Source organism: Rhineura floridana, chromosome 4 (assembly GCF_030035675.1).
Source record: "Rhineura floridana isolate rRhiFlo1 chromosome 4, rRhiFlo1.hap2, whole genome shotgun sequence".
Taxonomy (NCBI): Eukaryota; Metazoa; Chordata; class Lepidosauria; order Squamata; family Rhineuridae; genus Rhineura; species Rhineura floridana.
Genome location: NC_084483.1, coordinates 168,813,490 through 168,828,062, shown reverse-complemented (window position 1 = coordinate 168,828,062; position 14,573 = coordinate 168,813,490). Strand labels below are relative to the sequence as shown.

Genomic DNA, 14,573 nt, shown 5'->3' with positions numbered 1-14,573 from the left:
ATTTGACGTTTGTAAGAGAGCTCATCCTGTGAGCGGAGCCAAGCCTGAAAATGTGGTGAGTGGTTATAGAAGCCTTGAACAGCCAAATAATCCCTTAATGCTTAGGTAGAGGTTATGCTAATGCCTTTTAGGTGCTATCTCCAGCCATTATAGTTGGAAGCAAGTACTGTTCTACTAGGGCTCGTAACACTGAAGTTCTGTTGCAAAGGGGAGGCCATTATGTGCTTAATTTAAGATGAATCCTCATAAGGAATCGGGGCAGGGATAAGCTGTCTCCTGACACTGCTTAACATAGTTTCTAGAACATAGTTTCCAGTTGGGATGAGAAGCAAAGTAAAAGTTGGAACCAAGCAAAGTAAGAGTTGGAGCAAATTCTGTTATTTGAAAATGGGCTGTGCAGAACTCTGTTGAAAGAGCTAGCAACTGCACAATAATAATATTTAATTTATTTGTAAAGTGCTTCAAGTTGTCTAGACACAGTACAGAAATTAAGATGGAGAAAATACCACAGTCCCTGACTGCACTTTTAAGAATCTAATTAGGCACGATGCAAAAGTACAAAGCAATAGGGAGAGGACAAGAACCCATTTCAACCGGGTGTCCTGGCTGCATGAAACCTCTACCTGCAAGCTGGTGCTCCTGCATTGGGTTTTCTTTGCCACTCACAACACGCAATTGTTTGAGGAAGGATATGCGATGTCTGGGGGGAGGGCAGGGCAGACGGGAGAAAGCACTTCCTCAATTCCACAGTAATTCCCCTGCAAGCAAATAACGTGTGACTAGGCCTAGGAAAACAGATACATTCAAGCACTTACTTTGCATAGCTACATAAAAGTTTAATGACCTGATGGAATGGCCACTGAAGCAGTTCTGGAAAATGAGCTACATGGTAGTTGCTCCCAGCTGATGGAGAGGGTTGTGCTGGCCACTTTGCTGCAGCCAGCCTTAAGATCATAGTCATGCTCTTGCACAGCACCCATTCATTTTGATGGCACTTGAAAAGGAGAATGTGGATTGTGCCCAATGTTGTTTAGCTCTTAAACAAACTCTGAGCCTGTTCAAATGCCCTGTAACAGAGGTCGCCAACCCTGTTAGACTAGACTTATAGGGAAAATGTCCTGTGTGAAGCACTTTTTCACATTTGCGTGAAATTGGTGCTGAGGGCATACCAATGAATAAACCAAGGTTGAGACTTCCGGGAAGGGTGACTTAGCCTGTGCCTGCTTTTGAGACGGGCTCCTGCCTCAAAAGAAGCTTATTCAGATATATCAGTCAGATTTTTTTTTTTTTTGACTGATTAAACTTCTCCCGGGTAGGGAGAAACGAAGAGATTAACCTCAAAGCCTATTTTTGTTGGGACGACCAGATCTCATTAATTTATGGGACGAGGTCCAGCCGACGAAGGTGGGACGGATTTTCAACAACAAGCTCTATCTGATAAAGCGAACGTTCATCTTATCTTCTAAGAGAGAACGCACTAACAGGCAAGCACCCTTCTTTCTATATTTTTCTTTTACTTGACTTAAATTGTTGCTGTTTAAAAGAGATTTGCCAGATTGATCGGTTTTTGACATCTCACTGGGGAGCCATAACTTCTCTCTGCTACTCACTAATTAATAGCTTATCTCTGTTTTTGTTGCAAAAAGCTGTCCTGGATTTGCATTCTAAAGATATACACAGAAGAGGGATTTCTATTCCAGATTTTTATTTTGAAGAATATTATATTGTCTGAGACTACTCTCTTTTTGGTCTATTTTATTTTGACGAATCTGTTTCCTGACGACCGCCATTAATTGTTTCGATCCTGGGAACTGCATTTTGTTTACTTAAGCATGGAGAGATAAGGCTGTCTGCTCTGTTTATACTGTGATGTCACCAAGTTTGGAGTATTAACCCAATTGTTGCTGAAATAAGAAGTGGTTTTCCTATATTTTTCTTTTAAAATGGCAATTAAGAAAGTGGCTGAGAATCTGGAAATAACTATGTTTCAGAAAATAATGGATGAGATTGAGATAACGAAACAAAACCTGCGACAGGGTTGTAAGGAGCTGAAAATTGAATTGAGTAAAATGAAGCAGGAGATTAAAGATATAGGGGTCCCTGTGAGAGAGGTGACCCTGGAAGGGGTCCCTGTGAGAGAGGAGACCCCGGAGATTGGAACAAACGTGGAACAGGAAAAAGATTTGGAGTCTATGGACTTTAGAAACAAAATCTATTGCTTGGAGACACAGGAGATTAAAGACATAGGGGTCCTTGTGAGAGAGGAGACCCTGGAGACTGGAACAGGGGTCCCTGTGAGAGAGGAGACCCTGGAGACTGGAACAGGGGTCCCTGTGAGAGAGGAGATCCCGGAGATTGGAACAAACGTGGAACAGGAACAAGATTTGGAGTCTATGGACTTTAGAAATAAAATCTATTGTTTGGAACTCAATGTTATCTCTGAAGAAATTAATGAAGATTCTAGAGATAAAGTTATCAATGGCATGGATAATCTTCTGGACTGGATTGATGTGATGGAGCCCAATATAGAGAAAATCTATGGAATTAACTGCAGCCATGTGACAATGGAAAAACTTTCAAGAGATGACCCAGTGTATTTTGAAAAAAAGAACAGAGATATGATTTTACAGCAGTATTTCAGCAACCTATTCAGAATGGATGGCAAGAAAATATTTGGGATAGAGGTAATTCCCATCAGACTCTTACTATATGACTATGGTTTTGACAGCAAGATTATTATGGAATACTGATAATGGAAGATTGGATACTGAAATTACTGGACTTAACAAGACTACTGAAGATGGAAGATGGAAAATGGAACTAATAGGGATAATAGAACAATGGCTACTGAAATTACTGAACCTAACAGATTCTGATGTGATGGATTAATTGAAATGTTTATTTTGACTATGGTTATGACAATAAGATTATCATAATTAGTAATGAGATGGATTAATCGATATGCTTATCTGGAAAAAAAATTGATAGATATATTTCTTAAAGAATTGAAACCTCTCTTTGACTTTTTGTGGAAAGAATAAAGTAATGTTTATGAGATTTGATGATTAAGTAAGATAACTACTGGAGGAAAGTGATTTTATAATATGACTTAAGAGACAGGATTGTTATATATTATAGACTTATAACTGATTTGATCTTTGACAAATGGGAAGTCAATATTTTACTCTTTATTTTTTATTTTTGTTTTTTTTTCTTTTTTTTTTTTTTGTTTAACTATTTTTGATTTTGTTTTTTGTCTTTGAATGTTTTATGATTTCGTCTTGTATGTTTTATGAAAATCTGAATAAAAATTATTGAAAAAAAAAAAAAAAGAATAAACCAAGGTTGAGAACATTTGTTTTTGATGTGGGAACTTCTACAGTCATATCCAGATGCCACCAAGATCCTGAGTGGTGGAGCCAGAGCAGACCTTCCCTGTTTTATTTCTGGATCCAGCCCTTCCTTGCTCTTTGAAGGTCCCTGTTTGCCTTTCCTTGATGGCTCGTTGCCCTGGCTCTTGGGAAATAGTCAACAGAGTTTCTTTGATCTGGTTTTCCTATTTTACCTGCTGACACTGAGGCATACGAGAAAGAACAGGTGTATTCCATAGGACTGGATGGGAGGGCATCTCAATATAGTACATTGTACCGAGTCCTAGAAAAGCAAGATCTCAGAAAATTCCAACCTTTTTCTGTTTGGAAAGTCACTTTTTAGGAATAAGTTTTTGCATGGAACTGTTTTGCTTTGCAAAGATGCCCACACTGACTGGTGACTGCCCAAAGGAAACTTCCTTTTGAGCTATTTAAATAGTGTAGGTGAATTACCACACAGTTTTTTCAAAATAAGAATAAAGTAATGCAGTAAGGATATCTTGTGTTCAAGATCTTACATGTTTTACATAACTGGAAAAAAACCCTGTAATTCAACCTGGGAAGTATCATTTCAGTAACTGGATAGTTCTAGCCAAGCTTTCCCTGTCCTGTGCTTCATGATTGTTGCATGCACCCCAGTCTCCAAGCAGTGGCAGACTTCCAGAGGTTCCAGCACTTACACACATTCAGTTTCCTTGAATGAAGGTCAGTGGAGACTGTGGTGTCTTTAGGCTTTATGGTTTTATTTACACACATATACAACCTGAGCATAAGATGGAAGGGGCTCTTTTTTGCCATCCACAGTATCCACAAAGCTCTCCTCCAACACCACATTTCAAATGCATTGATTTTTCTCTTACCCGCTTTTTTCACTGTCCAATTTTCACATCCATACATAGAGATCGGGAATACCATGGTCTGAATGATCCTGACTTTAGTGTTCATCTTTGCATCTGAGGACCTTTTCTAGTACTCTCACAGCTGCCCTCCCCAGTCCTAGCCTTCTTCTGATTTCTTGACTATTGTCTCCATTTTGGTTAATGACTGTGCCGAGGTATTGATAATCCTTGACAAGTTCAATGTCCTCATTGTTGATTTTAAAATTAAAAACATCTTAAAAAGCAATTCCAGCACAGGTGCAGACTGGTATAAGTTCTCTACTTAAAAGGCTTGTTGAAAGAGGAAGGTTTTCAGTAAGTAGATAACAGAGATAAAAAGAGATAACAGAGATAAAAAGATAACAAAGATGGCTCCTGTCTAATGTTTAAGGGGAGGGAATTCCAAAGGGTAGGTGCCACTACACTATAGGTCCACTCCTTACGTTGTGCAGAATGGACCTCCTGATAAGATGGGATCTGCAGGAGGCCCTCACCTGCAAAGCGCAACAATTGACTGGGTATGTAAAGCGTAAGATGATATTTCAGATATCCTGGTCCCAAGCTGTATGGGGCTTTAAAGATCAAACTCAGCACCTTGAACTTGGCCCAGTTGCTTGACACTGGCACCCAGTGCAATTCTTTCAGCAGTAGGGTAACATGTTGGCAATATCCTGTGAGCAGTTGTGCCACTGCATTTTGCACCAGCTGCAGCTTCTGGACCAACCGCAAGGGCAGCCCCACGCAGAGTACATTACAGTAACCCAGCTTGGAGGTTACCAGTGCATGGACCCCAGAAGTCAGGCTATCTCAGTCCAGAAACGGCTGCAGCTGTCTTAACAACTGAAGCTAGTTAAAAGGCACTCCTAGCCTCCTAGAGGTCACTTGGGCCTCTAAATGACAAAGATGCATCTAGGAGCACCCCCAGACTACAAATCTGTTCTTTCAGAGGGAGTACGACCCCATCCAAAGGAGGCAATTCACCAGTTATCCAGACTTGAGAACCACCTACCCACAGCGCCTCCGTCTTGCTAGGATTCAGACTCAGGTTCTTGGCCCTCATCCATCTCACCACCAAGTCCAGGCAGCAGTCCAGGACTTACACGGCCTCTCCCAGTTCAGATATTACAGAGAAATAGAGCTGGATATCATCAGCGTACTGCTGACACCTCTCCCCAAATCTCCTGATGACCACTCCCAAGGGCTTCATATAAATAGCATTGGGGACAAGATGGTACCCTGCGGCACCCCACAGCACAACTGCCAGGGTACCCAAAGACAATCACCCAATGCTATTCTCTGAAACCGAACCTAGAGATAGGATCAGAACTACTGTAAAACTCTGCCTTCAGTAACTATCTTAACAAGTCAGCCCAGAAGGGTACCATGGTCAATGGTATCAAAAGCTGCTGAGAGCAAGTAAGAATAACAGGGTGACACTCCCCCTGTTATTCTATCAATAAAGGTCATCCATCAGGGTGACCAAGGCTGATTCAGTCCCATAACCAGGCCTGAACCCAGATTGGGATGGGTCAAGATAATCCATTTCATCCAAAAGTACTTGCAATTGCTGTGCCACAACCCTCTCAATCACCTTCTCTAAAAAAGGGGTATTTGGAACTAGGGGGTAGTTGTCACAAACCAATGGTGGGCTTTTTCAGGAGTGGTCAGATCACTGCCTCTTTCAGGGAGGCTGGGACCACTCCTTCCTTCAAAGACACAATGACCACACCCAGATCCACTCAGTCAAAACCCCTTGGCCAGCTTTAATATGCCAAGAAGGACAAGGGTCAAGACAACATGTTGCTGGCTGCATTGTTGGGAGCACCTTGTCCACGTCATCAAGCCGCATCACCTGAAACTGATCCTAAGAAGTTGCAGCAGACATTGCACTGGACACCTCACTGGGTATTACAGTACTCACTGGGTACTACAGTAGATGTGGATGGGGAATCAAGATTGCTATGGAGATGAGCAACTTTACCCTCAGAGTGCCTTGCAAACAATTCACAGTGGGCTTCCATAGGGTCTAAAGCTCAATTTTCTGGAGTTGATGTTAACAGACGCTGGACAACATGAGGAAAGCTTCACTGGACGGCTACATGAGGATGCAATGGAGGCAGAGAAGTGTGCTTTCTTCACTGCCCTCACAGCCACACAGTAGGCATGGTTATGTTGTTTTACTTCTGATCATGTGCCCAATACGTCTCATTGTTCCGCAATGGAACAAGGCCACTTGCTCTGTCTACTGGAAACTGCCCCAGGGCATTCATGAATCCAGGGATTCCATTAGTCTCTGGGGTGGACCATCATAATCTGTCCACCACCCCTGCAGGGGAAGATCAGAGCCGTAAATCCAACCTTCAGCAGGAAGTGGTTTGACCATGACAATGGGGTGACATCCACCACCACCATGCCATATCCAGACCACCCCTTCATCTGGAGCAAAAAACAAATTGAGGGTGTGCCCTGCCCTATGTGTCAGACTAGTGACAACTTCAGATAGTCCCATGGTTATTATAGAGGCCATGAAGTCTCGAGTCAGAACACTATAAACAGTCTCAGCATAGACATTGAAATCACCCTGACTATCATTCTGGGCTCCTCCAACACCACAGCTAAGTCAGTCTCTGCTACCTTGGTCAGAGAAGCCGTTGGGCAGCAGGGTGGACAGTACACCAGAAGCAATCCTAGTTTATGTCTCCTTGGCCCAACACCAAATGCAGGCCCTCATAGCTAGCGCAAGAAAAAGGTTCAAGGTTTTGGTGTACAAAGCCCTATACAGCTTGGGTCCAGGATACCTGAAAAATCGTCTTACCCTTATATACCCAGTTGATCACTGTGCTCTGCAGGTGAGGGCCTCCTGCAGATACCATCTTATCAGGAGGTCCGTTCTGTACAACATAGGAAACAGACCTTTAGTATAGTAGCACCTACCCTTTGGAATTCCCTCCCCTTAGACAGACGCCATCTCTGTTATCTTTTCGGCCCCTGTTGAAGATCTTCCTCTTTCAACAAGCCTTTTAAGTAGAGACCTATCCCGGTCTGCGTCAGTGTTGGAATTGCATTTTAATATGTTCTTAAACCTTTTTAAAAATGTTTTTAATCTTAGAAGATGTTTTGAAAGCTTTTTTAAGAAACTTTTTTAAAGATGTTTTTGTTTTAAAGTTTGTTTTTATGATGTTTTAAAGTTTTTAGTGCTTTTGTTTGCCTCCCTGGGCTCCTGCCAGGAGGAAGGGTGGGATATAAATCAAATAATAAATAAATAAGACAAAGTGGTTTTCTGGTGACAGAGATGGAAGTTCTGTGGATCACAGCAACCCTCCCCTGCTCTGTCTCTGCAGCCTGTGCTGGTGGTGTAACGAGTATCCAGGTGGGCAAAGCTGAATCAGATCAACTCCTCTCAGCTCACCCACCCAGATCTTGGTAATAGATACCAGATCAGCACCCTCACCCATGTTCAAATCATGGATGAGTGTGGTCTTGTTGTGTACCACCATGAACCCATCCATGGGTGGATGTAAGGAATAAGGCACAGGTACCCTTACCCTTGTTTTCCATGGTAGGTTATCCTCATGGCTATATCTTCCTCAAGCCATGGTCACTGAAAGATAGTGGCATCACCCATGTCCTTCCCAAGACTCATCCTAAACACATCATACAGGCAGGCCCCGCTTATATGGCAGTTTCCGTTCCGGACCCCTGTCGTAAAGCGGAAATTGCCATAAAGCGGAACCCAATTGAGTATAATGGGGTGTGTTGCGCGAAAATGACACAAAAATACAGCAAAAGCGCAAAATTGGCTTTAAAACGGAATGAAAGCTGCCACATTAGCAAAGCACTGGGAAGCGGGGCCCTACTGTATAAGTAACAACAGCCCATCATCAAAACCTACCAGACCCACTCAATACCTTTCACACAGGGTACATCTACTCTCGTCCCCCTTCTCACATCCAGGGAGGGCCAGCCTTCTGCCAGTTGCAGACGCTCACTCTCAAGGCATCTGGTGATTTTCTCCTATCACGGTCCCAGTCCTTGCAGAATTTACCAGGAATCTCAGCTGTCTCAAGAGACAACAAACCTGGGGAGCAAGCAAGCAAGCATCCAGATGCCAGATGCATCTCAGGGCAGGTCTTCTCCAATCCCACAGTGCTGCAGCATTGGTGCACATTAAGTTCATTCTATGTACATATAGCGGAGAGACCATAGTTCATAGCAGAACACATGCTTTGCATGCAGATGGTCTTGAGTTCAATCCCTGGTGATGTGAAAGACCTCTGTAACTATGGTGAGCTGCTACTAGATGTGCAAATAGCCTCACCTTGGTTCACACCAAACCTTAGATTTAAAGGCCTCATTCTAGATGGCAACTGGTCACTCATAACAATTGATGGCTGTGAATATACATCCCAGATGTATCATATCCTTCTGTAAGGATCTGCATTAGCAACACACATAGAATACTTTTCTATACCTACCAGGGATGGGAAACCCTTGACCTTCCAGATGTTGCTGGAGTACAATTTCCATCATCCCTGATCATTGGCCATGTTGACTGGGGCTGATGAGAGTTGGAGTCCAGCAAGATCTGGAGGGCCACATATCTCCCATCTCCATCTTAAACACATTGATCTCTTTTTCAATATTGGGTGCAAGCTGTATTTTTTTCCCCTCTCTGCTATACTCGCAATGGAGTAAAGCCATATGTGATTTTTAGTGACCTCCAACAAAGTCCTCACTTCCTCTCTCCTAATTTTGCTGGTCCTTCCTTCCTTCCTTCCTTCCTTCCTTCCTTCCTTCCTTCCTTCCTTCCTTCCTAGTAATTTGGTATGCCACAGAAATGCTGATCCAAGCCAATTGCCCCCTGCCACCTGTAGTCACTTTTGTAAGCAGCCAGTGAAAATAAACTTTCTGTGACAGAGCTGTAGACTCAGTATCATGCCACAGAATACTTGCATGATTTTTGATCCCTTGTATCATTACAATAATGCAAGGCACACAATGATTTTTTGTTGTTGTTTGTTGCTTGGCTTCCATAGCTACTGAACCACTGGAGAAGGAATATGAAAGTTGCTGTGTTTTTTAAAATATATAGTTATGGGCCTATTCACTCGCTTCTGTATATGGACAGGATAATAAGGAAGTATAAAACTGTACATGTTGGAGAAAGAGCATTGTCAGTTACAATAACTGACAATTGGACAACTGCAGTGCTTAGCCAGTTTGTGCCAAATGTCCAGATGATCTGTGTTGCCAATTTATGACTTGTTTGAAATGGCAACCGCTTCATTTCTGCTGAAATTTTCTGTACAATTAGGCTGCTCGTTCCTAGTGACTTCAGTGGGATTTAAAAAGCCTCACGGTGCCATAATAGTAGTTTCAAGACATCATGTTTCATGTTTTTCCCACAGGCAACTAACTACTTATAACTGAGATTATTAAACCTGCAAACAGTTGAGGCTGGTGGCTCCAATGTCGTTGGGGTAATGAATCTGCTCTGGGTTTTAGTCCAAACTTTCAAAAAAGTGTCCAAGGTGCTGACATCAGATCCACCAGCCTCCACCACCTGTAAACCTTGTATATCTCGATCTGTGTGGTATTGCACCAATGTCATTGCATATTATATATTCTGGTAATCTATGAAGTATTTTGCATATCTTAGTAATTGTTAGTAATTGTTAGGTATAAAGGAGAATTTTGTATGATCTGCATTTTAAAGAGAACTGACCTAATTTGCACATCCTAGACTAATACACTCATCTGGGCGTTAAGCGGTGTAAATAATAATAATAATAATAACTTTATTATTTCACACATCTCCGAATTTTGCAATAGAGGTCTTAGCTCAAAAAGCTTACCAAAATGCATTAAAAATATTTTTGGATAAAATGTGTTTAGAAATGAGTACATTTGAGATAATTATTTAAATAATATTTTGTGATCATGTATGTATTTGAAAACAAATTTTCAAATGGATTTTTAAAAAAATGCAGAGTAATATGGGAACAGTATGCAGTGGACTTAAAATGGAACGTACTATATCGACACAGACAAGAAGCAGTCTGATTCATCCATCTCTAGATACTGCTGTATAAATTTTATTTTTAGATTGCACTTTACAAATTGAAAATTGGCCCAAAAGCTGCCTTGATTTGGCTGTGTCTACATGTTATATTCAACACAAGCTTATATAGGATTCATGTAGACTTCCATGTGTAGAGTGGTGCTTTGAAATCACAGCATTTTGCTTGCAACAAAACCTATTGTTTCTAGCCTGGGGTCTGCAAAGCTTTCACTCTGCAGTATTCACCTGGAGGTCACAGTGTTTCTAAGTGATAAACTGTAGGTTTCTCCCAACAAAACCAAATTTTAAGAAACAAACTTCTGGCATTCAATTTTCCCTGAATTGCAGAAGCTGCATGAAAGCCCAAGTTATGTTCCCCCCACAGCAGGTGACTGCATTATCAAGCACTGCTGCTGAGTAATTGCAGGTTGCTTTGCCAGCTAGTGACTAAGTGGATTAAAAAAAGGGGGAAAGGGAAAAAGAAATGAAGAAGGGGGGGCTGCAATCCTGTATACACTTAGCTTGGCCTGTCGATTTCAAAGGGACTTACTTCCGAACAGATATGCATAGGATTGTACTGCAAATCATTTACAAACTCATAATGAGTGTTCAGTGTACCCGATTTTGCTTTCTGTAATCTGAAACATCAAAATGTACTTAATTTTATGTATGCACGCTATGCATCACTGGGCTTTGTGGACGTTTGGTGAGCGCTTTTTCTTTGTGAACATAGTTGCAACCTATACAGCTTAAGTTGTAGGTGTTGCATGTATGCCTGTAAGTCTTTGGAAAGCAGAAATTCATAGTTGAAAAGCAGTTCTCATAGCCATGAATATATTAATGTAGAGCAAAACTTGTCCACTGTATTTTTACAAAAGTAGGGTTGATGGCTTCATTCACCGACTGGCATAAGGAAATAAATAAATAATAAATAAAATTTTATTTTTAGGCCGCCTATCTGGCCGAATGAACGGACACTCTAGGCGGCGTACATAATTAAAAATACAACATATAATACAGTTTTAACATATAAAACAATTATAATCCACCAACCTACATCTATACACTGTAAACGCCCTCTGAAACAACCAAGTTTTCAATCCTTGGCGGAAACCTACCAGGGAGGGGGCATGGCGAAGGTCGTATGGCAGAGAGTTCCAGAGGGTGGGGGCCACAACTGAGAATGCCCTCTCTCTGGTCCGCACCAGCCTAGCTGTCTTAACTGGTGGGACCGAGAGAAGGTCTTGAGAGGCAGATCTCGTCAGGCGGCATATTTGGTGATGCTGGAGGCGCTCCTTTAGATAAACTGGACCGACACCGTATAGGGCTTTAAATGAGCAGAGACTCATGAGCAGTTTTTTTTTTAAAAAAAAGTACCTAATTGTGGTTCATCTATAAAATATCAGCCTGACTGCTAATCTACCTACGTTTCCATAGCAGAACTATTCCTTCAGAATACAGTTGAGGATTTCATCAGTGTTATGAGCCCATTTGTGTTCTTCTGTGTATGTTTTTTGTTAACCTGTGCAATTTCTCACTGTATTAGGAGACTGCACGACTGTCTCGACGAAACAAATGGGAAGCAGCTTTTTGTTGCAATCTTATTTACCTGAGAGTGAATCCTGTTGAAGTCAGTAGGTCTTATTTCTGAGTACAGGAGTGCTCTGTCAGACTGCAAAACTTTGTACATTTTCTTAGGAGCATGCCTCATTGAACAAAGTGGAACCTAACTATGTAAATAAGCTTGCATAAAATTGCATTGTTAAAATACCAATTTTTGGAGCCTGTGACATGGAATGGGAGCCTGTAGCCCTGCAAATGTTGTTGGACTCCAACTCCCATCATCCCTGACTATTGGATATACTGGCTGGGACTGATGGGAGCTGAAGTCCAATGACATCTAGAGGACCAGAGGCTCTCTGTCCCAAGCCACAAGAGAGGTAACACCAACTAAACCATAAGTCTAATTTATTCATCCAAAATTGTGAATAGTCACTCATAATACCACAGCCCTTACACCTAAATGAATTGGGGAAAATTAAAAATTATAAGTGTTGATTGCAGTAAACATGGACTGAGCTTTGTGGATGTTTGGCAAATACTTTTCTTTGTGAACATAGTTGCAGCCCGTATAGCTTGATTAAGTCATAGGTGTTGGATGTATGCCTGTAAGTCTTTGGAAAGCAGAAAGTCATAGTTGAAAAGCAGTTCTGATAGTTGCTCAGGGCTCTAAATGTTTGGACATTGTATGCTTTCAACATGTTTATTTTTCCCCTTAAAATATCCATAGGAGGTTTTTCGATGGGAGGAGGCATGGCAATGCACTTAGCCTATAGGCATCACCAAGAGGTAGCTGGAGTGTTTGCTCTTTCGAGCTTTCTCAATAAGAACTCTGCTATTTACCAGGTGGGTATTGATCTCTTTGTTAACTCTGTCTCCCCTTGGTTTGATCTTTTAAAATCTCAGAAGGTTGTGCATCCGTGATTGATGTCAAGTGCATTTTTGTTTTATCATTAATTCCCAGAATTGTTGTTTGGCCTAGCTTAGTAGATTATATGAATGTAAATAATTATAGACCACTGGTAGCGAACTCCCATCAGCCCCAGCCAGCATGGCTAGTGGTGAGGGATGATTGGAGTTAAAGTCCAACAACATCTGGGGAGGCACCATGTGGGCTATTCCTGTGTTAGACAATCAAATTGCATTACATTCAGTTTAAATTAAGGCAAGTTTGTGGGGCCTGCTTTTTTCCCTCTCCACAGTAATTTATTTGTTTGTTTCTTTTGTTTCATGTTGAGATTTCTTTGTACGATCTGGTTCTTGCATAAGAAGTCCACCACACTTTTAGCTTTTAAGGCAACATGGGTTGTTTAGCATTTCAAAACATGAGTTGTCCAGTGCTGCGTCTCCTTGTTAGGACAAGTGCAAAAAAAAAAAAAAAAGACTGGTAACTTTCCTGGTTATATGTTTCAAATCTAATGCATCTGGTCTCTGCTTTTCTATATCTTGTGCTCTCTAGAAGTTGATGTACTGTTTACTACTTTTTTCTCTATTTCCCACTTGACTAACCAATTTCTTTCCATCCATCAAACTGCTTATTCCAGGCTTCTTGAGTTGTATCCAACTAAATCATTGCATGTGGATAATGACTATAGAATAGTCATTATAGTCTAGAGTAGACTATAGTCTAGAGTGCAGTGGAATTTCCTCTCCTCCCCCTGCATGCTCCCCACACTGCCTCCAAATCTGCTCTGGAGGGTTGGGGGAAACCCTAGAGTAGATTTGGGGGGAGGAGATGGAGGGCAAGTTCTGTTTGCTTGCAGAAGTTGCTCTGCACACACAATGATTTCGTTGGATGCAACCCCTCTTCAGTACCTCTTTGTTCAGCAAAGACTTGGAGAAGGGTCATAGCTCAGTGGTAAAGCACTTGCTGTGCATGCACGAGGTGCTAGGTTCAGTTTTGCCACCTCAAGTTTCAGAGCTAGGAAAAGATCTCTGCTACTTTTTACTAATTAAAGTAAACAATGATGGGCCTAAATGGACCAGTGGTCTGAGAATAGAAGACAGTGGACAGTTGTTTATTAGACATTGTGCTTCCCTTTTAAACTTGCTAGATATTTCATGCACACACTAATATAGGCACCTCATTGGGTATCCAGGGGTAAAACCTTGGCTTTCAATTTTCTATTGTTAATTGTTTGCTTTTTTAAAGATTTGTAACAGTGCAGTTGTTTCTTTTGCCAATAGTCACTAAAGAAGATTGAAAGAGAACCACCAGAGTTATTTCAGTGCCATGGAACTGCTGATGAACTGGTTCTGTATTCATGGGGTGAAGAAACAAACAAGATGTTAAAATCCCTGGGAGTAGTGACTACATTTCTGAGTTTGCCAAACCTTTATCATGAACTAAACAAAAGTGAGCTGGAGAAACTGCAGGCTTGGATTTTGAAGAAATTGCCAGAGCAGCCATGACTAATGCCCAATAAAGAAGAGTCTATATAGGAAAGAAATGCCATTTTGCATGGAGTTTTCTGTGTTTCATGACTTTCAGTCCTGTAATATGATTATTTCTTATTAATAGAAATGCTCATTTTTTCCAAAGATTATAGATCAAATGAGAATATTAAAAACTCTCAAAAAAGTAAGTTGCCATAAATTTCCTGAGGTTTATCTCTGGAACTTTCTGGATCTTGTTTGTGTATATCTTGCGATATTAAATAGCATGAAACAGAATTATCAGGCACTAGCAGAATCCCATCTCAG

The 14,573-nt window shown here is 41.3% G+C and overlaps 1 protein-coding gene across 2 annotated transcripts in view; it reads left to right on the top strand.

Moving 5' to 3' along the window:
- LYPLAL1 (lysophospholipase like 1) overlaps positions 1-14,320 on the top strand; it is a 36,377-nt gene extending 22,057 nt beyond the window's left edge. For both annotated transcript variants that reach the window (XM_061625178.1, XM_061625179.1), the window contains 2 exons: positions 12,601-12,716; positions 14,058-14,320. In XM_061625178.1, the coding sequence (XP_061481162.1) occupies positions 12,601-12,716; positions 14,058-14,282 (341 nt within the window). In that variant the 3' untranslated portion in view covers positions 14,283-14,320. The remainder of the gene's footprint in view (positions 1-12,600; positions 12,717-14,057) is intronic.
- The last annotated feature ends 253 nt before the right edge of the window (positions 14,321-14,573 follow it).